General features: G+C 58.0%; 1 protein-coding gene across 28 annotated transcripts in view; it reads right to left on the reverse strand.

Moving 5' to 3' along the window:
• RAP1GAP (RAP1 GTPase activating protein) overlaps positions 1 to 25,426 on the reverse strand; it is a 72,459-nt gene continuing 47,033 nt past the window's right edge. For 4 of the 28 annotated variants that reach the window (XM_021668360.2, XM_021668359.2, XM_021668361.2 and 1 more), the window contains 16 exons: positions 23,547 to 23,582; positions 22,596 to 22,643; positions 21,494 to 21,532; positions 20,866 to 21,051; positions 17,570 to 17,673; positions 17,211 to 17,289; positions 16,761 to 16,814; positions 15,616 to 15,699; positions 15,318 to 15,418; positions 15,054 to 15,183; positions 13,711 to 13,866; positions 13,152 to 13,223; positions 12,457 to 12,543; positions 11,832 to 11,969; positions 9,651 to 9,782; positions 6,519 to 7,366 (listed from right to left, as the gene is read on the reverse strand). In XM_021668360.2, coding sequence (XP_021524035.1) covers positions 6,704 to 7,366; positions 9,651 to 9,782; positions 11,832 to 11,969; positions 12,457 to 12,543; positions 13,152 to 13,223; positions 13,711 to 13,866; positions 15,054 to 15,183; positions 15,318 to 15,418; positions 15,616 to 15,699; positions 16,761 to 16,814; positions 17,211 to 17,289; positions 17,570 to 17,673; positions 20,866 to 21,051; positions 21,494 to 21,532; positions 22,596 to 22,643; positions 23,547 to 23,564 — 2,091 coding nt within the window. In that variant the 5' untranslated portion in view covers positions 23,565 to 23,582 and the 3' untranslated portion in view covers positions 6,519 to 6,703. Of the gene's footprint in view, positions 1,045 to 1,464; positions 1,508 to 1,730; positions 1,866 to 2,185; positions 2,289 to 3,272; positions 3,397 to 5,142; positions 5,257 to 6,256; positions 6,367 to 6,518; positions 7,367 to 9,650; positions 9,783 to 11,831; positions 11,970 to 12,456; positions 12,544 to 13,151; positions 13,224 to 13,710; positions 13,867 to 15,053; positions 15,184 to 15,317; positions 15,419 to 15,615; positions 15,700 to 16,760; positions 16,815 to 17,210; positions 17,290 to 17,569; positions 17,674 to 20,865; positions 21,052 to 21,493; positions 21,533 to 22,595; positions 22,644 to 23,546; positions 23,583 to 25,426 lie in introns of those variants that run through there. The other 24 variants (XR_010337749.1, XR_001105345.3, XM_012440167.2 and 21 more) reach the window with 17 other exon arrangements.

The following is a 25,426-nucleotide window of genomic DNA, read 5'->3' on the forward strand; positions in this document are numbered from 1 at the left end:
TACAATAGCGATAAATAGAATTTATTTTATACAACTGTTACCGACATCCACAAGGCCACAGGGGCTTCCAAAATGGGTGTTGGGGCCGGGAGGCTGGCCTTTGGCATGGCGCCTAAAAAGTGTGGCAGACACACAAGGGCTCCCAGCAGCTGCGCCTGGCTGCCTCTCCATGGCGGTGGGGGCAAGGCCTGGACTCACGGCCCACTGAGACTCTCAGCCTGGAGGGCCCAGCGGCATGGGATGGCAGGGGTGAAGCTGGGTGCTCGCTGAGGAGCCAGGGAGGACCCCGTCCCCCACGAGGGGGTCACTTGTCTGTCATGTGTAGGCAGTGGACAGGGCACTGGCAGACCTGTGGCAGAACTGGAGGGTCTGGGAGGTGCAATGGGCATAGCCAGTTCCCTGCCCCTCTGCCCACCTGGGGCCCCAGGGACCTTAAGAAGCAGGGTAGAGTGATGGGAGGTCCCTGGGAAGAAAATCCCACCTTCTAGGGCAGATGCATGTAATCAGTCGTATTCAGTGACCTCTGAAATAATCGTGTCCATTTGTAGCAGAAGTGCCCAGAGAGGGAGAGTGACTTGCCCAGAGTCACACAGCAGAACCCAAATCAGAAACCAGGACCCCTGACTCCCAACCTAGTGTTCACTCTCCCACATGTCACATCCACTTCCTGCTGCCTTCAGGGGGTAAGCTCTCCGCACTGAGCTGTCTCAATCCCTCTCTCCCATTGTGTTCCCTCTGAGTCCAGAGGGATGCTCAAGGGCGATGGAGGCCCAGGGTGGGGGCAAGCCAGGCCCCCGGTCTTGCTTCCGCTGAGCAATCCCTGCCCCAGCCCAGACCCCCAGGTTGGGGGTGGGGACGATGCCAGCAGCTTCCCCAATCCCAGGTCTGGATGGCTCTGCCCTGCAGAGACAGCCCGGATGGGTGGGCCATGGGGAAGGTGGAGAGGCAGGGGGCAGCCCACGGGCTGGTGTTGGTCTTCAGGGCAGAGGTCCCATCTGCCTGCACTTGACACGGCATCTTCCCTTTGTGCTTCCGTGGCCTCATCTGCAGGGCAAAGGGGGATGGAAACACCGTGAAACTTGGCGTGGTGGGTGGTTGGCACCAGTGTGCCCCAACTCTACCAAGTCCCCGTCTCAGGGAACCCCACCCTGGGAGGGGCCCACCCTTGGAATTCCAGGCTCCAGGTCTTTCCATCCCACTGGGAACCCCTGAAACTTCTTCCCACCCAGCAACTCCAAGCCCCTTTCACACTCCCATCAAATCCTCCAATAATTCCAGGGCAGAGGTCCCAGGGAGGGGCCGTGACCTGCCCAAGTCACCCAGCAACGGAGTGTCAGGGGGTTCAAACCTAGATATATAGCTCTCACCCCAGAGAGGTCACAGAGGAACAGGGAGGAGTCAGCTCAGCCCCCGACACACCCCCACCCTCTACCACCAAACACAAGTTGAGGGGCTGGGTCTAACCTGCTCAGTTTCACCTTCAGAGGGGGTGGCCGGGCTAACAGCCCTGCAGACAGACAGTGGCAGCGAGGCAGGCAGCAGGACAGGAGAAGCAACGGGGTAAAAGACACAGGTGTGCAAAGTCACTGGCCGTGTCCAGGCCGGCAAGCCCCACCCCGCCTGGCCTAGGGAGACCTCTCTTGGTTCAGCCTCAGCTCCCAGTCTCCCCTCCAGCTCATCCCCTCCCGGATGGGGCTCCCCCAGCGCCAGCCCCAGAGGGCTGCACATACCAGCTGGGGTGTGTGCTGCTCAGATGCTTCCAGCTGGATCTTGATCTCGGGACACGCAGGGTCCCCCAACTTGCCGGCGTCTGGGTGGGGTGATCGAGAGGGGCCTGGGGAGGGGGGCAGGAGGGAGCCACCTCACTGGCCGCGGGGAGGCACCAGGGAGACGGGGGCACAGGTGGGCAGTCGGCACCAGTGTGCTCCAACCCCACCCCTAACTTTCTTCCTCGCCATCCCACAGTGTCCTCTGAGACCTTTCCAGAAGAAACCAGCCCTCCAATCCGCCCAGCCACCCTAGGTTGGACGATGACCTGCCCGCTGTCCTCCAAGGTTGGGGCAGTCACATCACACACCCACCATGTGGGGCATGGGAACTGGCATCCCCACCCCATGCCCAACCCTGTCCCCCTCCTACCCCAAGGGTAGCCCTGCTTCGTGGGGAAGCTGCACTGTCCTGGTACCTGGGGAGCTGCCCCCACTAGTGGTGCTGACACTGTCCTCCAGCCATGTGCTATAGATGAAGGAGTCCCGCTTGTGGGGTGTTCCAGAGGATGACACACTCTCCTGCAGAGGGGTGGAGAGAGGGAGGGAGGTTAGCGCATGTCCTTGGCCCTGGCTAGGGCCCCCACCCAGCCCCTCTCCCTCACTGCTCTCCACATCCTCCACCTGTGCCTCCTGCAAGGACTGGCCCAGCCACGGCTGCCAGGGAGACCATAGGAGGGCAGAGGCAGGGCTGGCACAGACCCAGGCACACCCCACCCACTGCCACACATTTATTCAACAAACATTCACTGATGCTTTCCAGGGCTTGCCATGACATAACTCAGGCATGGGCCCTGCCCACAGGAGCCCGATGTCCGGGAGGCGAGGCAGGCTGTGAAGAGACCGTTGTAATTCTGGACTCTGTGCCCCAGTGGGCAGGGCCTGGATCTGCGCTGTTCCTGGCTGCACCTGCTGCACCTGGGGCAGCGCTTGGCAAGGAACAGGGGCCCACTGATGGTTTGCAGAATGAAGATGACAAAAGGTGTGTGGGCAAAGCCCGGGGACTGTGAGAGTGCAAAGGGGGTTCCTAACCTACCCTGGGACTAGGAAATCAGGGAAGGCTTTCAGGAGGAGGTGTGTGAGACTCAGTCAAGAAGGATGAGTTAGTCAGCCTAGCGAAGAAAGGAGGAGGACGCAGGAAGAGTGCTCCAGACAGAAGAGATGGCACATGCAAAGGCCCGGGGGTGCAGGAAGCCCAGGAGGCTTGGGGGACCGCAAGGGAGTATGATGTGGTGGTAATGTCTGAGGTGGTAAGAGAGGAGACTAGAGAGGAAGAGAGCGATCACATCTCCACAAGCCCCAGAGATGGAGCTTCCTGTGGACAGTGCTGGGGAGCCATGGCAGGCTTCTGAGCAGGGGAGGTTCGTCTGCACTGCTCCTTTGGGCTGGGTCCCCTGATCACATCTCAGCCACACCCAGGCTCATGCTTCTACTCAGGGCATCTCCAGGGACCAAAGAGCCCCCCTCCAAGCTCCTGTGCAGGCCCCGACCCCCTGAGCCTCTCACCAGGCCTGTGTCCTCTCCATCCACGCCCTCTGTCTCCTCCACCACGCTGGCGAAGCTGCTGGCACTGGACGAGGAGCGGGAGAAGTCCTTGAGCGCCTCTGCTCTCTGCGCAGTGGTGTCCGCTCTGCCGTGGACAGTGCTCCATTAGCCGGCATCCACCCAGAGTCCCTCCTGGGCCAGGTCCTCACTCTCTTGCCTCCCCAACCCGGGAGGCCCGGCCTGTAGCAGCCAAGCACCTTTGGGGACCCCTTACGGGTCCTTGGGCCTCTGACCCCCCCAGACTCCCACTGCAGCCTCCTACTCCCCACACTGTCCTTCCTAATCTGTAAATCTGACCATGCCCCTCCCCTGCTCACAACCCTCTCCTGGCTCCCCATTCCCCCAGATAAAGCACAATGTCCTCAGCGTGGCGATTCATAACAGTAACATCATCGGGTGCACGGCACCGCGCCGGGGCCTGCTCCACGTTAGCTCATCGATAAGATTATGACACCCATCTTCCAGACGAGGAGATGCCAGGCACAGAGCGGGCAGGCACATGGCCCAGGTCCACTCAGCACAGGCGGAGGGCGGGGGATGAGCCCAGGCAGCTCCTGTAGACAGTCTACAGTCTACTCTCAACCCCACAAGGTTTTCATGTTCAGGGCCTCGGCGCCCCCTGCCTGGAGTCTCTGTCCTGCTCTCAAACCCGAAAGCAAATGTGTCTTTCAAAAATCAGCCTTGGGCTCCCGCTCCAGGAGTCCTTCCCCGATTCCTCCTCCCAAGGTGAGAATGACGCTCCCCACTCTGGGTCCCGCGTACTGCGTCTCCCTCATCTCCGCCACCCTGTCCCGCCTCTCGGTTCGCCTGCCGGGGCTGAGTCCTCTCGATTCCCACAGAGCCCCACAGAACCCCACACAGAGGCAGCTCAGCCAACAGACGCCAAATGGAGGGGCGGCTTCCTCACTGGCCTCTCTGTTTCTACCCCACCCCACTCCATCCCCGTCTCCATACAGCAACTGCAGTCAGCTTCTTAAAGCATCACCCTCGTAATTACAATCCTCCCAAGGCTCCCATGTCACACTGAGGAGAAAAGTCAAAGCTCTTGTACGGCCTGCTAAGCTATAAGCCAGCGCCTGCCCACCTCTCCAACCTCCTTCCCGCCACCACCCAGCACAAAGTCACAAGGTCTGCCCAGGCCCAGCCCCTCAGGTACTTTTTTTTTTTAAGCGATGGAGTCTTGCTATGATGTCCAGGCTGGAGTGCAGTGGCTATTCACAGGCATGATCATAGCTCACTGCAGCCTCCAACTCCTGGGCTAAACCCATCCTCCTTCTTCAGCCTCCCAAGTAGGTGGACTCCAGGCATGTGCCACCACTCCTGGCCACCCTTCTTTCTGTCCCTGGAGTGTGCCCTGGGCCGCTGTACTGGCCAAGCTCCTTACCTGAGTGCTCTTCTCTCTGCCATGCCAGTCCTAGCAGAGCTGGCTCAGTTCCCAATTCAAATGTCACCCCTTGGAGATGTCTCCCCTGAGGACCCATCTAAACACCACTTGCCCCCAGTCCTTCATCCCCCCGCAACCCCTGCTTTAGGTTCCTCCTAGCACCATGATCTGGAAACGGCTTATGAGGCCATGTTCTGGTGGACTTGCAGCCTTGAGGAGGGGACCTATGCACAGGGCACCTCTGTGCTCCAGAGCCGGGCATGGAGCTGGGCGTGCACAAGATGCTGGTGGGTCTGTGTCAAAGGAGGGCCCCAGAGAATGCCCAGGCCCCCTGACACCTTGCTGTGGCACAGTCAAGGCTCCTGTGCTGTCCTGGGCCCAGGTGGGGGAGGGAAAGGCTGATTCACACTCCCAAGCCCCCAAGCCCCATGTGCCCTGAGCCCCAACCTGTTCTTGGTCGTGGGCATCTCTGGGGAGCTCTGAGTGGATGAGTTCTCCGACTTGGGCTCCTGGGAGACGTGCCCGCTGTCTGGGGTCTTCTGGCCAGCCGGAGGGCTCTCCCTGCGGGGCACATGGGGGCAGCGGAGGGATTCAGCACTGGGCCTGGCATCAGGCCAGGCGGTGATGGGGGTCATGGTGCCTCCTGTCTCATACCTACAACCCTATCCTCAGGGCCAGCCCTGCAGCGGTCCTGTGGGCTCCCTGGCTAGCCTGGCCAACAATGGGGGCGGCACTAATGGAGCTATACAGGACAGGGACGGGATTCCTCTCAGGTCCTCTCCATCGGAGCAGGTACAGCTGTCCCTATCCCTGGATAAGGAACCCAACCAGGGACACACAGCTAGGACGTGGCAATGCCAAGCCCTGAACCCAAGATTCGCAGCACACTAAGCTCCGGTGGCAGCAAGGACAATGCCTGCTCCCCTCCTGGAGCCCTCTCAGGGGGCCCGACCCTGGCCTCACATGCAGCGCCCGAGTCCCCACAGCAGCCCCATGCCATTGGTTGTGTTCTCATCCCCTTTCCAGATTGGAACAGTAAGGCTCAGAGGAGCTCAGTGACTCACCCAAGGCCACACATCGTTAGCACCAGGGAGACGGACTCATACCCAGGAGCCAGCCTCTGATGTCAGGGACAGCTCTGCTGCTGGCCTGGGCTGGCTGCCCTCATGCTGCCCACACTTGTGGACCCCGAGGCCCATGTGTGGCCACCCTGAAAACCAGCCCTAGGCCCTCCTACCTGTGCTGAGGCCTCGGGAAGAGCATGGGTGCTGGCCCCACACAGATCAGGGCTCACATCCCAGTTCTGCCCACCACTGGCTGTGTGATCTGGGCAAGCCCCTTGACCACTATGACCTATGGCTTCTTGATCTGCATGTGGCACATTAGGTGATATGCTGGCCCTGGTGCCCGACATGCAGCAGAGACTTGGCCACACATTTGTCACTGGTGGGGACAGAGAGGCAGAGGGGTGGGCACTCCCTTCTGCCTGCTGTGCTTTGCTACTGAACGGGAGTCAGGGGCGAGGCTGCAGGGGAACGGGGTACTGTCCCCCCTCACCCACCTCTTCTCCTGCACCTCCTGTATGTTCTCGATGCCAATGGCGCTGCTGCGGCGGGAGCCAAACGGGCCCGACTTCTTCCTCGTGGGGCTCTTCCCAGGGACAATCAGTGACTGTGGGGAGAGGCCCCAACTCAGTGCCACCTTCCCAGGGAGCCCCAGTGCCCCCCACATCCTTTCTAGGGACGCTGCTGCCCCAGGCCCTGAAGCAGAGTTGGTGAGCAAGAAAGAATGAGAGAAGATGTCCATCCCCAGAGACAGCCCTCCCAGTTTACGGAAAGGGAAACAGGCCCCAGGAGGGCAGGGGCCTCTCCCCACCTCACCCAGCAGGAATGCACGTCGATATTGGCCCAGTGTTAGGGCAGGGTCCCGAGGGGGCTAGGGTGGGAGGAGGCTGAGTCCTCAGAATGGCTCCCCCTCCCCGCCCCCCGGGCTCCATGGGGTCTACAGCCTAAGGGTGGTGGTCAGAGGGCAATGTAGCAACCCAAGACCCACCCCATGCCAGCTGGGGCCCCTCCCCGGAACCTCCAAATTGGCTGGGGGAGGTTCTGGCCCAGCAGTTGGAAGACTCCCTCAGCTTCCCACACACTGTGCTGGGATGCCCTAGGCCCCAGAAACCTGCCCCCAGCTTCTCTGGAGGCAGGAAGGGGTAGAACCCCCAGGCCAGTCCCTGGAGGGGAGGGGGAGTCAGGGCAGAGGAGAGGGATGGTGCTCCATGCAGACCGGCGATATTGGGGGACGTGCGGTTGGGCGTAGGGCCTTTGGGTACCGGATCCTGGCAGGGACTGGGCCAGGGTCCCAGGGGCCAAGGCAGGGCCAGAAGTCCCTGGTGAGGGAGCACTGGCTCTGGCACAGGTACCAGGCCCCAAAGCAGGTGCTGAGTGCCATCGGAGCTGCTGCCACTCCATCCCGCACGCCCTGGGGCCTGTCCCGGGGGCAGGGGGGCAACGTCCCCAATATGGCCTCCGTCCTGAGTACGAGCAGAGAACAGCGCGTGCAGGCAGCCTCCAGAGCTGGCGGCCCCGCGGGCGACAACCTCTTCCACGGTTCCTATGCCTATGGCACTGCCCCGGCGTCCGAATCTACTCGCGCTTTTCCCAGGAATAAGCAATGACTGGCAAGCAGCAGAGGGTGGGGGCAGAGAGAGAGAGACAGAGAGAGAGTCAGAGAGCAAGAGAGATGGTGGGCAGGAGACACAGAGAGGAGGAGACACAGAGAAAGGAGGAAGACAGAGAAAAAGGAAGAGAAGGGCGCAGGAGGTAATGGAAGAGAGATAGGGCCAGGGGAAGGGAAGGCAAGAAGCACAAAGAGAGACAGAGGATGGGGGAGACAGGGAGAGATATGGACAGACAGACAGTTACCCAGAGACAGGGACATGCGTGACCGAGCGAGGGCGCATCAGACGGGCACAGAGGGAAATACAGAGAGATGAGGATGCAAGGACACAGAGACAGGCCCGGGGAGGGTCACAGACAGAGAAGGAAAGACAGGGGAAGGTGGAAAGGAAAAAGCAAGGGCGATAACAGTGGAAAAGGGAAGGAGGAGAGGGAGTGAAGAAAACAGGTGCAAGAAGGAAGGAGAAATGGAGAACCAAAGGGCAGAGAGGCCACAGGAGGAGAAGAGAAGGAAGGAGGGAACAAACAAAGAAGGAGAGAGGGTGGAATAAAAGGAGGAAACATGGAGAGAGGGAGAGTTGTGAAAAACAAAACAGAAATGGGTCCGGTTACTGCCATGGTGGGTGCTGCTGACCTGGCCCTGTCCCTGGGGCCCCTCTGTGGCCACCCACAGGAGGCTGGGTCACTCTGGTGGAGAGGAAGGGAGTGGTTGATAAAACTGGGCTGGGGTGAGGTTGGGCCTGCTCCTCGAATGACAGTGCGCTTGGTGACTGCTGGACAGCAGAGGTGGGGGGAATTCCCGCCTGCCACACGACATAGCCTCACAGCACGGAGCGCAGGGTTTGGCATGCAGTAAACAGTCAATAAAAGATGAATGGATGGATGGGTGGATGGATAGATGGATGGATGGATGATGGATGGATGATGGATGGATGGATGGGTGGATGGCTGGATGGATGGATGATGGATGGATGGGTGGATGGATGATGGATGGATGGATGGATGGGTGGATGGATGATGGATGGGTGGATGGATGGATGGATGATGGATGGGTGGATGGATGATGGATGAAGGATGGATGGATGATGGATGATGGATGGATGGGTAGATGGATGATGGATGGATGGGTGGATGGCTGGCTGGCTGGATGGATGATGGATGGATGATAGATGGATGAGTGGATGGATGATGGATGGGTGGATGGATGGATGGATGATGGATGAGTGGATGGATAATGGATGATGGATGGATGGACGGGTGGATGGGTGGGTAGGTGGATCGGTGGATGGATGGGTGGGGAGCATAGCAGTGGGTGCAGTGTCCTGGGGTGGCCACTAGGCAGTGGACAGCAGTGAGGCTCACAGCCATAAACCATATTGATCCATGTGCCCAGCACTCCCAAGTGTGAGCAGCGGAGTCCCAGAACCTGGCCAACAGCCAGTGATCAGACAGGAGGTGCTCCCTCTGGAGATGCTCACACAGAAGCCAGATTCCCGACACACAATAAGTAGCCACACCACAGAGGCCCTGGCTGCTGCAGACACACAGTAGGAGGTGCTCACAGAGAAAGTGCCCACACAACAGCTCACTTCCTGACACACAGTAGGTGTTCACCGACATCTAGGGCTTAGCACACACGATGTGCTCATACAGCAGTCTATTTTCTGAAACACAGTAGGTTCTCACACAGCAGCCCAGGGCTGTGCACACAGTAGGCGCTCACAGAGTTGATGCCCACACAGCAGCCCAGGACCTGACACACAGTGGGTGCTCACAGGTACTCAGGGCCAGGCCCACAGTAGATGCTCACAGAGTACATGTCCACACAGCAGCCTATGGCCTGACACACAGTGGGTGTCCACAGCCTGACACACAGTAGGTGCTCCCGGAAACCTAAGGCTTGACAGTAGGTGCCCACACAGCAGCCCAGTCCCCAGCAAACAGATAGTAGATATTCAATAAGGAATGAGACACAGAGGCTGCCCCAGGGCTGACCTGCGGAAAGTCACACCCCAGTGCATAAGGGGCCAGGAGGAGAGGGGGCCAAGGAACTTGGGAGGGGGCTGCAGGCTGCAGGCTGCAAGCTGTCAGCACAGCAGTGTCCTGGCCTGGGCACTTTTCCCCTCCCATGGAAAGCAGTGGCTAGACCAAATCCAGAGCCTAGGATGGGCGCGTGGACAGCAGGGCTACAGAGAAAGGTGGGACCAGGCATCAGGAGGCAGAGGAGAGCTGAGGGCCCACCCCAAGGAGGGACAGGGGCCCGGGGAGGGGGAGAGCACTCACTATTCCAGCCGCCTTGGCCAGGTCGGGGTTGTTGGGCGCGAAGCTCCCACTGTGGCTGGTGGACACGGTGTTGGGCTTCTTGTTGCTCAGCCCCATGGCATCCATGGACTGGCTGCGGCTCCGGATGACCCGCTGTGAAGGGGGTGGCACAGGATTCCTAAGAACCATCCCCTTGAGGAAACTCAGGAGCCCAGGCATCTGGTCCCTCCCCAGCAATCTGGTACCTCCCACTCTGGGTGACCCTAGGAAATCCCTTCCCCTGGGTAAGTGGAGAGCAAGGCAGCAGAGAAAGGTGGGGCCAGGCCTCAATTTCCCTGTGCATCACACAGGAAGCAGGTCCATATGGGGCCTAAGGGTAGCTGAGGTCTTGGCTCTGCCACCAATTTGCTGGGTGGCCTTGGGGACACCACTTCACTTCTCTCAGTGTCTGGGACCCACAGGCTGCTCTGTGCTGAGTGTCCTTGTGTGGTTGCCGTAAGGAGTGCAGAAGATACTGATTGGATCATGGCCAAAAGTGTACGTGGCGAGCCCTCTCGACACCTGAGTTTCATTCCTGTTAGGGCCTCTTAGAGCTCTCCAACCTTCTTTCTTTTCTTCCTACCCACCCTCCTTCCTTGTTTTTTTCGGACCAATCTATACAAATGCTTGTTATGGGACCAGCACTTTATAATCACACTGTCACTAGATCCCCGCACAAGATGGGAACTAGCAATCATGCTCATTTCACACAAGATGGAACTGAGGCAGAGGTGAGCCTGGCATGCCAGGTCCCATGCCCTCAACTCTGGACTCTGATGCTTCTGAGAAATTCTTAGACCTAATCTAGGTCCTCCATCCAGCACCTACCAGATGCGGGATCCCTCCTCAAAGGAGACGCCCCAGGTCCATGTTCACCCCACCTGTCCTGTCTCCATGGGCAGAGGCAAGGCTATCTCCAACCTCTTTCTCAAAGATGGTCTGTTCACCTCAGTTCCTGGGCAGGCCTGGGCTGCTGGGCTACTTCTTTATTCCAATCCATAGCTCCAGCTGTGGGGCCTGCCCTGGGTTGAGGGTGAGGTCTGACCAGCCGGCTAGGCACCTGGAGGATGGGTAGTTTTCCTCCTGTGGATGGAGGAGACAGTGGCAAAGAGGCCACTACCTCGGCCCCGCAGCCTGGGTGAGTCTAAACCCTGTCCAAGGGAGAAAAGGAACTACTCCACTCCCCACACTTCTCATTTCAGACAACAGTTGATGAGGCAGACAGGCAAGGTTTTGCATTTTGCTTTTAAACTTATATTGCACGAATCTAACTGTTTTACAGGTAACAATAACTGTACGAGGTAAGTTGCCATTACCCTACTCAACAGATAAAGAAACTGAGGCTCACAGAATGCCCAAGCTGGCAAGTAGCAGAGATGGGATTTGAAGTGTCCGTGCTCTTAATGCTAAGCTAAACCAGGGGCAGGCAGGGTAGGTCACACAGACCAAGTCCCTCTGCAATGATCATGGCTCACATACCCCTTCTGAGACCTCTATTTCTTTCCTGCAGTCAAGACACAGCCTCTTCCTCTCTTCTCTGCTTGCTGACCTGGCATGGCAGCCTTTGTACCAGCAGCCCTCACTGTCTCCCAGAAGGCCCCAACCTTTAGCAGAATTCCCAGGGGAATTCCCCACCTAGGCCCCACCTCCAACAGTTACTCCTCCCCAAGCCAGGGCCCCACCTTACACGCTGCTCCCTCAAACTCCACACAAGGCAGACTATGTCCCTTGTGTAAGCCCATCCTAAAGCCCAAGTCCACCTCGAGCCCTGCCCTCATCCCAGACTAGAGCCTCCTGTAGCCACATCCCCACGTCGTGTCCATTAGCTCCGGCCCCTGACTCCACCCCCAGCCACGTCCCCTCCCAGGCTCCACCCCCAATGCGAGCGGTCTCTGGCCACAACTCCAGGCCATGTCAATCAGCCCCAGTCCGGGACTTCACCCCGACCACGCCCCCTCTCAGACTCCGCCTCCAATGCGAACCACCTCTAGCCACACTCCCCAAGCTGTGTCAATCCCCCAATCCGGGACTCCACCCCCTCAACCGCACCCCCTCTGCCAGACTCCACCCCCACGCCGTGTCCATCAGTCTATCAGCCTCAGCCTGGGATCCCGCCCTAGCCGCGTCCCTGCTCCGAGGCCAGTTAGACCTTGGGCCCTTCACCTTGAAAGACTCAAAGAAGCCGCCGCCGCCGCTGCCATTCTCCATCTTGTCCTCGTCGCCGCCCAAGCCCATCATGGACTGGCTGTGGATGTGCAGTTCCTCATAGAGCGTCTCCAGGAGGGCGGCCCGCGTCCGCTCCTGTGGGTCAGGCCCGGACCGTCAGGAGGGACCCCAGGGATCAGCCCCTCAGCCCACAGTTCAAATCCTGGCCACCTTCTGAGGCATGGGCCACCTTCTCTGAATGGGGAGTGGGGAGGGCCCCTGCACCGCCTTCCCCCAGGCCACTTACTCCGAAGCTCAAGCAGCCCCCAGGGACCCTCATATGAAGGGCCCCTCATAGCCCCTTTGGGATATGGCTGCATGTCCCCACCCCCCAGGTCCACCCCCAACCCAGACCCAAGGTGTCCCTGTCAGCCTGCCCACCTCCCAGCACCTCCTGGGCACTCCCCACTATCCCTCCTGCTTTCTCTCCCCTGACCTCCTACTCATCCATCAATCCATCCTGCCCCAGGTGTCCCCTCTAAGGCCAAGGTCTGAACATGGCTTTTCCCTTCCCACAGACAGGGCTGAAATTCTAGGTTGGAAGGTGAGAGAGGGTGACCCAGCCCTCACGGCCCATCTTCACCTCCAGTTTGGCAAACTTCTCTGCCTTGTAGCAGGCATATTCAGCATTGATCAGCTTTGTCAGCAAAAATTCCTGGAACTCGGGCCCCTGGAAACCCCCAGTGTGGAGGAGATGAGAAAGGAAGGATCAGAGGAACACAGAAACAAGAGACTGAACCCCAATGAGGCAGAGGCTGCAGCTCCTGAACCATGCTCTGCTAGGACCTGGGGTCACCCTCTTCACTCCCAAAAGTGCATCTCCCTGGGCTCAGCTCCCCAAGTACCTTCAAGGCACCCCAGTGCCCTTCATGGCTGCCCACCCACTCAGAGAAAAACTCCACAGATGTTAGGGTCTGGATTGGGGTCCCCTACGGGCTCAGTCTAGGGTAGCAAAACACGCTATGTACAGAGCTGAAGCCCAGGCTTGAAGCGTACCCCTCCCCAAACATTTTTCAAGAAAGAAGACTGGAACTGTCAGAAAGAGAACAGAAATTAGGAAAGGCCAGTCTACTATGGAAAGTGTAAAACAATGGTGTAGTTTATTCTCTGACCTTGTGAAAGAAAAAAAAAGTGTTTTCAAGACGAACGAAAAAGCCAGGCCCCCGTTGCACAGTTAGGGGAGCCCAGCTGCCCTGGCACACAGTGCAGCTTTGGGACCTCATAAGGCCCCCACCCATTTTGTCTCACTCTGTCCATGACTGGGGGGCTGCCCCTCACCTTCCTGAACACAGCGGGGTCCGGGAGTGGGGGCCCGAAGAAGGGCACATCATCTCTTGCAGTGACAGAGACCTGGAAGGGAGGGCAGGTGTCTGTTCTGTGGAGTCTGGGGTCCGCTCTGCCCCACTCCAGCCAGAAGCCCCTACTTTGCCTCCCTGGCCTGCCCCTTGGCTGGGGAGGCTCAGTGACTGGGTGCTGGATGAATCTTTCTTCCAAGGATTTCTGCCCCTCTAAGTTTTGCCTTGAATTTTAGTGGTAGGGAGGGGTGGGGGACTCAGGAATCATTGGGGATGGTGAAGGCAGAGGAGGCTACGGGAGGTAGAGGACAGTGATACCAGGCCAGGAGGTGGAGAAGGGAAACTGACCTCTCTGAGGGGGTGAGCTTTGGGTAAGAGAGAGGGCATGGTGTGAACAGGGCACCATCGGAGCCTTCCACAGTCCCTTCCCCCACCCCTCCGTTACAGCTGGAAAAAGTGAGGCTCAGAAGGGCATCCCAGGGAGGGCAGAGCTGCAGCCGGGGCCCTTGCTGATGCCCCTGGGAGGCTCCAGGAGGACCCACCTTATAGAGGGGGCCATCAGGGCCCCCACCCTCGGCCTGCACCACCACATAGGCATGCAGGAAGTTGGATGCAATCATGTCGGGCACGAAAGGCGTGTTCTCATCCTGGAAGACCACAGCCACGATGTCATTCCCGATGTGCCGCTTCCGCTGCAACTGAGCACAAGGCCATGGCCTTTCACAGTCTGGCCAGAGAGGGGCCAGCTGGGGAGGGGGTGCCCACGGGGGTTTCGGAGGGTTTGGGGTAGACAGAGGGCACTTCTAAGGATTCGCTTTCCCCAAAATAATGTAGCAAAAAACTTGTCAAAATTACTTTCGTTGAAAAATGGCCTGTTTGGAACAATGTACACTATTCAGGTGACGAGGGTACACTAATATCCCAGACCTCACCACAACACAATTCATCCATGTAATCGAAAACCACTTGTCCCTGTACATCTATTGAAATTACAGGGAAAATGATTTCAGTTTTCTTGGAATGCTGTGACAGATAATGAAACCAAGGCCAAGAGAGAAGTGACTTGCCAGGAGCTATAATGAGCTTCTGATAAATAACTCGAGCCCAGGTCTCTTGGCCCCCAGACCTTACCTATCAGCCCTTCTCCTATCTGCATGCCCCAAACATGGCCCCCGATTGAAAAAACAAGCACTACGTGGTATATATTCATGTTGCTAAAATGAACACAGGCCCTTAGTAAAAGAAAGTTAAAAGACACTACAAATAAGGAATAACTATTTCCATTTTTCTCACATTGCCCTTTTATTCCCTGGGCTGGGACCTGAGGTCAGGCAGATAGCCCTGTAGGAGGCTCAGGACAGGGGGACAAACTTCTGAGTTCGGTCCCCAGCACATGCCCTGCTCTTCCCCGACTCCAGACCTTTGCAGAAGCTGTTCTCTCCACCTGGAACATCTCCCTTCCTTCTTCCAGCTCCTTCACAGCCTAAAAGTCACTTTCTCTTAAAAGCTTTTCCTGATTCCCACCTCTCCCAAGACTAAGTGTCCCCACATGACCCAATGAGGCTCTTCACTCCCCATAAAACACCAGCTCAGATCTGTGGAGCTCTTGCAATGTACCAGGCGCTGTTCTAGTGTCCCTATGTACCCACGCATTTATGCTCACCTAGGAGGTAGGTGCCATTCTGACTTAGAAACCAAGGCTTTCCCAGCACTGAAGCAGCCTGTCTCCCCTGACCCAACTAGAGCCCACAAGTCAGGGGACTGAATCATTTCCATCTCTGTGTCCCAGAGCCCAGTGCTGGGCCTGGTGTGATGGAGGCTGAATGGACAGGTAGAGAGGGAGGACAGGTGGAAGGTGGGAAGCAGGTGGGGGTGCCCAGGCTACCTGCTGGGCGTCCCCTTCTGTGTAGGGCAGCTTGGTGGACACGTGAAACATGATCTCCTTGTTGCGGAAGTTGCAGTACACAGATTCGGTCCCCGTCTGCCCGTGGGTCACGTCCAGGCCTCCTCGGAACCTGCCCCCGGGCCCCCCAGGCCACGGCTCAGTCTCCAGCCCCAGCCAGGCCTCCACGGGGCCAGGACAGGGGCTCCCTCCCTGCCCAGGAGCACAGGTCAGATTACAATCTACTCAGTCCACCCTAATACTCACCCCTTAAAGTCCTGCAGTTTGACCTTCTGGCCAAGAAATTCAAGGAACTCCACGAAGGCGGGGCTTTCCTCATTGGTGCTGAAGAGTTCTTCCTCAGAGGTCTGGGGATGAGGGGCCAAGGTCATGGAGGTGGAGTTCCTGAGAAGCCCCTGCCCCCGTCCCTACTCAGACCCAGAGAGGGCAGGAGGGAGGACCTCTGGCAGCCCCTGGGCTCCTGAGTCCCTTGGACGATGTACTCCCCTGGAAAAGGTCTGAGATACGGGGCTGGGTGGGGAGGGGAGGCAGGAGGTTGGCACACCTGCCCAAGCTTCTGATAAATGACGCCAAACTTGAAGTTATTGCTGATGACATGCTCGTCAAAGGTGACGATGAGCCGGGAAGCCTGTGGGAGAGGATGCCAAGTGAAGAGACTGTGTGCAAGCTGCCGTTCTGCACGGTCTTCCCCCGTGCCAAGCACTGAACCGGGTGCTCTACACACATTACATCATGTAATTCTCAGAACAAGGCTGGGAGGAAGACATTCCAGCTGTCCCCTCTGAACCTTGGGTTCGGAGAGCTTAAGTGACTCACCTAGGGTCAACAGCTTGCAAGCGCGTGTAGGCTTGGGATTTGACCCCAGGTCTGCTGGATTCCAAAGCTTAAGCTGATGGCTCCTGAGTTTTGCCGTGAGCCCCAGTCCTGCCATGGCCAAGCCCGCCCTCAGTGCACTCTAACTCCCAACACAGTCCTTGGCTCCTCTGTAAACTCACATCATCTTTCCAGAACAGGCCACATCCCGCCAATTTGCTGGGGGCATTAAGCAAGTTCTCCTTCTCACCTTAGGCCTCAGTTTCCTCTCCCATAAGCAGGAGGTGGGCCCTGATTTCTGAAGCCCCTCAGGATACCTTTCCTGGACCACACCTCATACTCTAGAGACCTCACACTGCTCCAGAATTCAGGCAGGGGCACAAGGGTTTACTGGCCTGTCCTCTTCCAGGAGGCGCCCCTGGCTCATCCAAGGCAGAAGCTCCTGCCCGATCCCCACACTGTCCCAGTGCCTAGAATCCAGCTCCCAGCCCCCAAGCAGGAGGTGCCGGGGCTATTCTCTCTCTGCAGGTCTCCTCTGGGATACAAAGAAAAGGCCAGTTGAAAAGACACTGGTCCCAGGGGAGGACTGCAGCACAGACTGCTCTCAGGAGGGTTCCCAAACATCATAGGCCGGTCTCGAAGGCAGATAAACCTAGGCTTAAACGCAGGCCCTCCTGATCTGCTGTGCACCCTTGGGTAAGGCACAGACTCTTTCTGTGGCTCCTCTTCTGCATATTGTGAACTTCACAGGGTTATTGTGAAGATTAAATGACAGAACCTGGGGAGAGTACCTGGCACACAGAAGGTGCTTAATAAACGCTCAGTCCTCTAGTCACTCACCCACCCTCAGTGAGCTGTGCCCAGATCCAGCCATACCTTGGGGTAGAGCACAGGATAGAATCGATCTACATTGACATCTTCACACACCAGCTGCAGGAGGAGATAAGGGAGGGGCGTGAGGCGTGGGGCCAGGGAGGAGAGGATGGCGTGCCTGGACCTCCCTGGCCAAGGTCTGGGGAGAAGCCACGCTGGGGCTGGTCAAGCCTAAAGCAGGACTCCGAGGTCACTGCTGCTCAGGGAATGGAGGTCCCCTGAGATCTGAGGGTGCCACAGAGAAAACCAAAAGCACACAGGCCGGGGATGCACGCACAGGAGAACACGTGGCAACCCGAGACACGGCGGGAACACTCGAGAGACGGGGCCTCAGGATAGGGCGGCAGCCCAGGGCTGGGACCTGCAGCTGGAGAGGCATGCCGAGGCAGAGCTGAAGCCTGGCAAGTGCCAAGCAGGGGCCGACCGGGAAGCTCAGGGCAGCGGGGGCCTCACCTTTGCCATCTGGACAACATTAGGGAATTCAGTGAGGCAGGAGATGGGGATGACATCGTGGTATGTCCGGCACTTGGTCCTGGGAAGAAAAAGTCACATGGTGAAGGCCTGGGCAGCAGGACAGGAAAATTGGAACCCCACGCCTGGCAAAGTAAGGCCACAAGGGGGTGGACCATAGCGAGGACCAGAGGTGACGATGGGTGCCAGGCTGGCTCGGGCACTAACTTGCTGTGTAACCTCAGGCAAATCCCTGACCCTCTCTGGGCCTTGATGAAGAGAGTGGGTCAAATGAGACAGGCTCTCAGATTCTAAGGTCTCAGCCCTTCCTGCCATCTCAAGACTCCCCCCACCACCCTCACCTGAGCAGCAGCCGCAGGTGCTCTTGGTCCCCGATGACATCGTACTTGAGTGAGAAGACAAGGTGGCCGAGGGCAGTGTCCAGTGAGTAGTAATTGAAATGCTCCTGCGGTGGGAGGTGGGGGCCGGGGGAGTGGGTGAGGCTGAGCATGGGGCTTCCAGAAACCAGGCCAGAAAGCCAGCCCACTCCCAGATGGGGGTCCTTTGCCCATAGCAGGTGTCACGGCTGAGAGCAGACCCCACATCAGACAGACCTGCACTCAAAGCCCCACTCTGCCACTGACCAGCTGGGCAGCCTGAGGAGGTCACTTGGCCTCTCTGTGCCTCGCTTTCCTAGTCTGCCAAATGTGAGGGAACCCAGTTCTTTGGTGGTGGCCAGGACGGAAAGGGATGAAATGCCGGGCTCAGCCTTGGTGTTCAGTGAAGGTGGGTGGTAACACCGGGTCTCTGGGTGATCACTGAGTCAGGACCACATTCGGACCTGCATGCCTGCCTTCAGCCCTGGCCCTTCTCAGGGCTGGGCACCCAGCAGGTGCTCAATGAGCAAAAGCTGATTGCCCAACCTGTGACTCTGTGGTCCCTGAAGCCAGGGCCCGTGAGAAACAGGAAGCGAAACATCTCATAACACACAGGGCGGCTGGCCAGGCAGGTTTCCACCCTCCTGTCTCACCTGGAGAAGAGGGCACAGCGTTGGAAAGACACACTCTGGAGGGTATCAGAGGTGGCTGCGGCAGGGAAGGCACCCCCAGAGAGAAGCCCGGGGCTGGCACCTCGGGTGTGGAAGTTCCAAAGCCGAGGGCTGGGAGTTCAGGGAGACATCACCCAGCCTGGCCCTGGGCTCCCCCTGCCAACCCCAGCCCCAGCCCTCGCCCAAGCCTTGGGAGTGGAGCTGGCTGGCCACACCTGCCCCAGGAATCATCCTAGATGTAAATCCTGTTCAAACATGAACACCTGCATTCAGAGGCCAGGAGCAGATAGAGGCAGGGGCCAGTGGATGTGCCCCACGAATCCACAGCTCAGGGGCATTCTCAATGGACCTGGCACAGAGTCCCCCCAGCCCTGCCTGGGCAGAGTGGCAGAGACCCCCAAATGCTTAACATCATCCAGCAGAGAGGGAGTGGCAGGCACTTGATAAGGAGTCACTTGGCAGGGAAGTCCAGGGAGTGGGGTTTCCCTGGACACCCCAAAGCCCAGAGGAGCTCCAGGGACATAGTGGGACAGCGGGCTCAGGGTCCCCAGAAGTCAATGCCCAAAGTCACCCTAATCTCCCCCTCTGCCAGGATAGGGCCCAGGGCCTGAGCACCTGGCTGCTTCTCCCTTACCACCTAGAGTCAGGAAGTGGCCCTGCCTCTCTGCCAGCCCTGGGGCTGCTCCCCTCAGTACTGCTAATCTGATCCTGGACATGAGACCTCCTCTTTTTTTTTGAGATGGAGTCTCGCTCTGTCGCCCAGGCTGGAGTGCAGTGGCGCCATCTCAGCTCACTGCAACCTCTGCCTCCTAGGTTCAAGAGATTCTCCTCGCTCAGCCTCCCAAATAGCTGGGATTACAGGCGCCCACCACCACATCTGGCTAATTTTTGTATTTTTAGTAGAGATGGGATTTTGCCATGTTGCCCAAGCTGGTCTTGAACTCCTGACCTCAAGTGATCCACCTGCCTTGGCCTCCCAAAGGGCTAGAATGATAGGTATAAGCCAGGGTGCCCAGCTGTCTCTTCTGACCCTCCAGCCTGCATCTCTTCAGATTCTACTGCACTCAAGGTCCACTACCTTCATCTGTCACTTGTTACTATTTCAACCAGCTTTCCTGAGTGACAACCATGTGTTTGGCATACATGGTACCCCCAGATCCCACCACCTGCCAGACCCAGCTGGGAGCCTCTGGCCAGCAGGTGCCTAGGATGCAGGTCTCTCTACCTCTAGGGCTCAGCTGGGAAGTGGAATTCCATGCTGGGTTCTGGGTTTGTTCCTAGGCAAAGGCTCGGAACCTGGGCTCTCTGGTTTAGTCCCAGTCACAATGGATCCTCCCCTAACTCCACTGGTTAGCACCAGTGTCTCCCAGAGTCAGGCCAATGCCCAGGCCCAGACTGAGGTCACACAGCTTCCCAATTCCCAAGGAGTCATCCCCTCTTCCCATCACACACACACACACACGCGCACACACACACACACACACACACACACACACACACACACAGAGTGGCTAGGAGCATGACCTCTCCCGTGCATCTTAATGGAAGGTCAGCCAAAGCTGGTTCAATTCCAGGCTCAGTAATTGCGTGACCTTGACTAAATCATTACCTATCTGAGCTTCAGTTTCCTCTTCTGTAAAAACAGAATAATCCGGATATCACCAAGTCATTATGAAGATGTTAAAACAGCTAATGTTAACTGAGTATTTACCATGTGCCAGGCGTGGCTCTAGAAGCTTTGCGTGTACTTTTATTATCCCCGTTTTCACGGATGAGGAAGTTAAATAACTTGCCCAAGGTCACACTATCAGCTAATGGAAGAGCCTAGATTCCCACACATGCCACTAGGCTCCAGAGCCCATGACACACTTCCCCGTTCCGGCTGTGTGCTGAGACGGCACCCGGCATACGACCTGACACACGTTCCCGGCATGGGACCTCCCCTTGGGCTCCCACAACACTCTGACAAGTTGTTGCTGGTCAGGGTCCCTGCTCTGTGCTGCTGGTGGGGCAGGGGTGCATCAATCCAGGATGCTACAGTTCCCCTAACTCCAAGCTGCCTGAAAGGAAGCCCTGGGTCTATTGTGCTGGCTGCTGTATACCTGGTGCCTAGAACAGGTGCCAGGCACACAGCTGGTGCTCATTATTTGCTACCCTTGACTGAGCGCTTACTTTGTCCCAGATGCCACTGTACAGACCTTACAGATATCAGCTCACTGAAACCTCCCAGTAACCTCACAAGGTGGGTATCATTACCACCAACCACCATTTTCATAGATTAGGAAACTGAGGCACAGAGAAGTTAAGCGATTTGCCCAATGTCCTGGGTAGCGGGTGGCAGAGCCAGGATTCAAGACCTGGTAGAGTCTCTGCTGTGAACCACTATGCCATACTGCTGCCTTTGCAATCAGTTTCTTGGGTGAAAAGTGAATCCACCATGCGTGCTCCCTGGGGGAGTGGGAGTGTGCATGGTGGGAGCACGTTCACTCAGGGCTCTGGGGCTGTCACCCAGTCCTAGCCCGTGGGTTCTGCTCCCTCCCAGGCCCAGCCTTGAATGGGGCTGAACTGTGACCCACCCAGCCAGTCCCGCTGCACCAGCCGGCCACCCACCTTGCCAAGAAAGTGCTTCCGGTAGATGCGGGCTGTGGGGTTGCACTCGAGCTTCACCTTGGTCGTGGGCGACTGCAGCGGCTCCGTCTCGGGGATGCTGGTGATTTCGTGGTTGGTGCCTTCAATCCAGTAGCCCCCAAACTGGGGCAGCAGGATGAGGGGGAAGGGCCCTTCTCGCCCCAAGACCTGAAGAGGGACTCAGCTGAGAGCCACCCCAGACTCTATCCCACTGGGGGCCCCAGGACACCCTCCCAACTCAGATCTGGAGCCACTTCTGTCGTGGCTAAGGGGTGGGAGGGGATGCACCAGAGCCTATGTAGGCTTCAGGGCTCTGCTCCAGTCCTTTCCCTTAGCCAAACCCAGACAGTGCCAAGACCCAAGTCTCCAAGGTGGGATGTGGGGGCAGGTAGAGCCAGAGCATGACCTTGGCCCAGGAAGCTGGAACATTTGGCTCAGAAGGCCCAAGGGTTCAAATGGGCTCTGAAACCTTGGACCTGGAAACCAGGTCTCCAGCTGAGAGCAAGGTCTGTGGGTCAGTCTCCTGAGGAGGTGGACCTGGTGTCCAGAAGCCCTGTGTGAGTGCCTCCTGGGCTCAGGTAAGGATGGGCTCGGGGATCTAGCCGAGTACCTCATGCACGCTCGGGTAGGGAATGTAGTCCTCTTCTGTCTGCAAAACACAAGCAGGCCAAGGGTCTTTGCATCGATCCGTCCTCCAGCCTCCCCAGAGCTCGCCTCTGCTTGGCCAGCCTCAGGGCTGGGAGTGTGGGTAGGCCCCTGGACTCATCACCTCTTACAGAAGGGCAGGGGCTGAGGCAGGCTTAGCGTGCTGAGCGCTGGCATCTCCTGGGGCTCTCTTTGCCTGGGGAAAGGAGGGCTCGCTGCCTCCCCAGAAGGAACCGCTGGACTGCCTGGAGGGCTTGTTAAACACGGGTTGCTCCACCCCAACCCCAGAGCTTTGGATGCAGCAGTCTGGGTGGGGTCTGAGAATGGCCATTTCTCACAGGCTCCCAGGTGGCACTGACGCTGCTGGTGTAAGGACCTCTGCCCCGAAGAGAGTATCAGGCTTACTGCCCATTCACCCTCCTCTAACCCTACCCTGCAGCCCTGGGCCCACTCCACCAGGCCTGGTCTTCTAGGGTCTCTGGAGTCCCAAGTCACCAAGAACCACATGCTAAGAAAACTGGGTCAAAAACAAGGGCTTCCCCTTCATCTCCCTGGGTCCCCCACCTCCAGTCAGTCTCCTCACCAGTGGCTTGGGGGCACCTGGACCTGCCTCCCCATCACTCCCTCCCCATCCAGACAGGAGCTTCACAGAGCAGGAGCTCATAAGCCTCCTAGGGCCTGGGCTGGAGTCCTCCTGCAACTGCTGGTCATCACTGGTTTCAGGGAAAACATTTGGCAGCAGCTGTCTTTGAGAGAGGAGGGCTTTGACTTTGGGGTGGGGATGCCTGGAGAGGCAGGGGGGTCTGCAGCGGTGAAGATGGAGAGGAGGAGCTAGAATAGAGGCCCCAGCCCTCTAGCAAGGGAGGGGTTCTCCCCATCACAGAACTCCTAGAGTGCAAGGGCTGGGTCTGCCCTGCTTGTGGCTGTGCCCCTGCCCCCACACCTGGCACACTGTAAGACTACTTCCTGAAAGGGGATGGATTCCCTGCTTGATGGGCAGTGGTGGCAGCACTTCCCGGACCCCCTCCACCCACTAGAGAGGGAGGCAGACTGCCAGGCCCACCTACTTTGAGGGGCGGCGGGAAGGAGCAGCGTTGTTCATCCATCCTACTTCCCTGTAAGAGAAGGCAGCACCGTTATACCCTCCCAGGCCCACCGCCAGGTGCTGGCTCCCCTCCCCAAGGCATGCAAGGGGAAAGCCCTAGGAGGTGGCCCTCGGAGGTGGGGGTACTCTCAGGGCAGGGTGCTAGCTGGCTGGGGGCCCTGGGCCTCTCTGAAGGGCTGGCTGCCCCAGTAGTGACCAGAGCTGGTGGCTGGCAGCCTCGAGGACGGCTGAGGACTCTGTGCAGGAATGCATGTGCCGCTGGGAGTGGGGGCAGGGGAGGTGCACACGCCTGTGTGTGATTTGGGGGGGCGCTGTTATCTACACAGATATGTGAGGGAGAAGAGGGGAGGGAGAGGCAGAGGCGAGACAGAAAGAGAAATAGGAGGCTTCGGAGTTTAGAGGGTGTTCAAGCCATCCCACCTCCAGTACCTCCTGCCCCGCTCCCAGGGCATACCTATGTGAAAAGCAGATGGGCCTGCGGGGTGGAGGATGTGGGGGTAATACCTCCCCCTCCTGCAGCATAGTCTCTGGCTGACAGGCCCCTGGCGTCTGTCCCCTCCTCCAGTTCCATTCCACCTGGGCCCCCCACCACAAAGCCTGTGAAGTCTCTCACTGGGTGAGGGGCAGTGTGTGTCTATGGGGTGGGTTGATGAACTGACCGCAGCCCTGTTGCAGTTCTACATGGGGATGGGAGCTGGGAGCCTAGATGGACCCTGGGGTCACAGAGAGGTTGGATCTACTAGCCCCCACCCTCTACCCTGACCTCCAGACAGAGGACCCTGGACAACTAGGGGCCACCACCTTCTGCTGGCATGGCTTGTCCTCAGAGAAGTGAAGGGCTGGAGATGCAGCAAAAGCCCCCAGCCCAGCCAGCTCTGTGGCTTCCCAGAACAGGCCACAGACCCATCCTCACCTGCATCTTTTCAATCATCTCAAATAAATCTGTGTTCTGGAACAGAGACAGGGGAGAGGAGGTCAGCTGATTCCACCAAGCCCCGGAGAAGCCTCCCCCGGCCCGAGTCCTCCGGGTCCCACCAACTCTGACCAGCGACCGAGGCACCTGTCTAAGCAGCAAGCGGGAGTGGCAGGAGCATCGTGGGAGGGGGCTCTGTGTGAGAGACCCACGTAGTCTGGCCAACTGTCAAGTGAGGTGAGCCCAGAGCCCAGGGCCCAAGGCCAGGGCAACCCACCTACTCAGTCCTGTCTCCTGAAGGGCTGTTACCCTTGGGGAGAGACAGATCATCCCAAGTCCCAGCCGCAGAGATGAGCCTGTCCTGGATCCTCAGGAGGGGTCTGTGCTTCTCCCCACTTCTCCCGGAAGCGGTCAAGGCTCAGTCAACCAGGCCACAGCCCACTGCTCAGACAGCCCACCCATCTCCAAGCAGAGTGGGCTGGGGTCGCTTCAGGAGAGAGGACACTGGGATGTTGATTGCCCCAGCACCTGTGTATGAGCCACCCGAACCCTCACACGCTCAAGCCAGCCTCTCCGGAGGCGAACCAGGGCACACGCAGAGTTAATCTGGCATCTGCCAGCTGCGCTTGGCAGCTCTGGCCTCTCCAGTGCCAACTCCCTATGAGCCTTCCTGGAAGGCGGCATCCCTGCCGGCTGGCCCAGCTGGAGGCTGGGCCTGGGAAGCCCCCAGAGCCTCCAGGATGGTGACCCTCCCCCACTGCCCCTCCAAGGCTCAACTCAGGCCACTCCTGCTGACACATGTGCTATGGAGTTGTGCACCAGGAAACACGCACGTCTCTCTGTCTCTCTCTTTCTCCGTCTCTCTCCCTCCCCTCCTGCTCACACACACAGAAGGCTATACCAATATTTAAAGTTCCACTGCACCATGCATATGTTTCATGTACCAAGAAAATCACACACACAAACACATACGATGGGGACTGTGCACAGTGATTCTTCGAGCTATACACTAACACACAAAGATACACGTTGGTGTTCTGAGTTACATTACACAGGAGCACACCCACTCACACACATGCAGGTCCAAATACCATGAGAGAGAGACACAAATGCAAACCCACACCTGTGTGGGTCTACACACCAGTAACTGCACACAAAGCTACAGTAACACCACAAACCACTCTCACATGTGAGAGAGAGAGCGAGAGGCCTGACAACACGCATCCACAGAGGCAGGCGGGTGTGTCCAGGGAGACCCAGACACGGCCTCACTCATGGCTCCAAGCCCTCCCTGCCCTGACAGGGTCACATAACCACAACAATAAATGAGACTCGAAAGGTTTCCAGCAACTGCCGGGGAAGATAATCCCCCAGGATGAGGGGCATAGTCTGAAGCTCACTCAGCCTCACCTGCACACACACAGAGCCCTGGAAAAGGTCACCAGATACAAGCACGGATAAATATGTACACTCTGAGGCCTGCCCAAAGAGGCAAGATCCACCTTGTAAAACCCACCGCAGGAGGCCATGGGACACCCAGATGATCCATGGTCACCTATGGCCACACCCAACACTCTGCATTTGGAAGAAACAATTCCACAGGCAGTTACAGCAGAAACCACAGCCACACACACCTGAAGTCCAGGCAGACAAACATGCCTGTCAACACAACACGCTGTATGACAGCAACTCTGGCTTCTGTGCCCAGGTCAGTCACACAACCTCAGCTCGGCACAGTCCCCAAGAGTCACGCTGATGCATTAAGACACCCCACTCAAGGTGACCAGTCATAGCCAGGAACACTCTAATACGCCTTGTTGCACTGGGAATCAGTCACATAAACACTGACACATGGTCCTGTCACCAGAGTGTACACACAG

The sequence above is a fragment of the Aotus nancymaae genome, unplaced genomic scaffold, assembly GCF_030222135.1.
Source record: "Aotus nancymaae isolate 86718 unplaced genomic scaffold, 86718_ANA_hifiasm-v0.15.2.pri h1tg000053l, whole genome shotgun sequence".
In the NCBI taxonomy this organism is placed as follows: Eukaryota; Metazoa; Chordata; class Mammalia; order Primates; family Aotidae; genus Aotus; species Aotus nancymaae.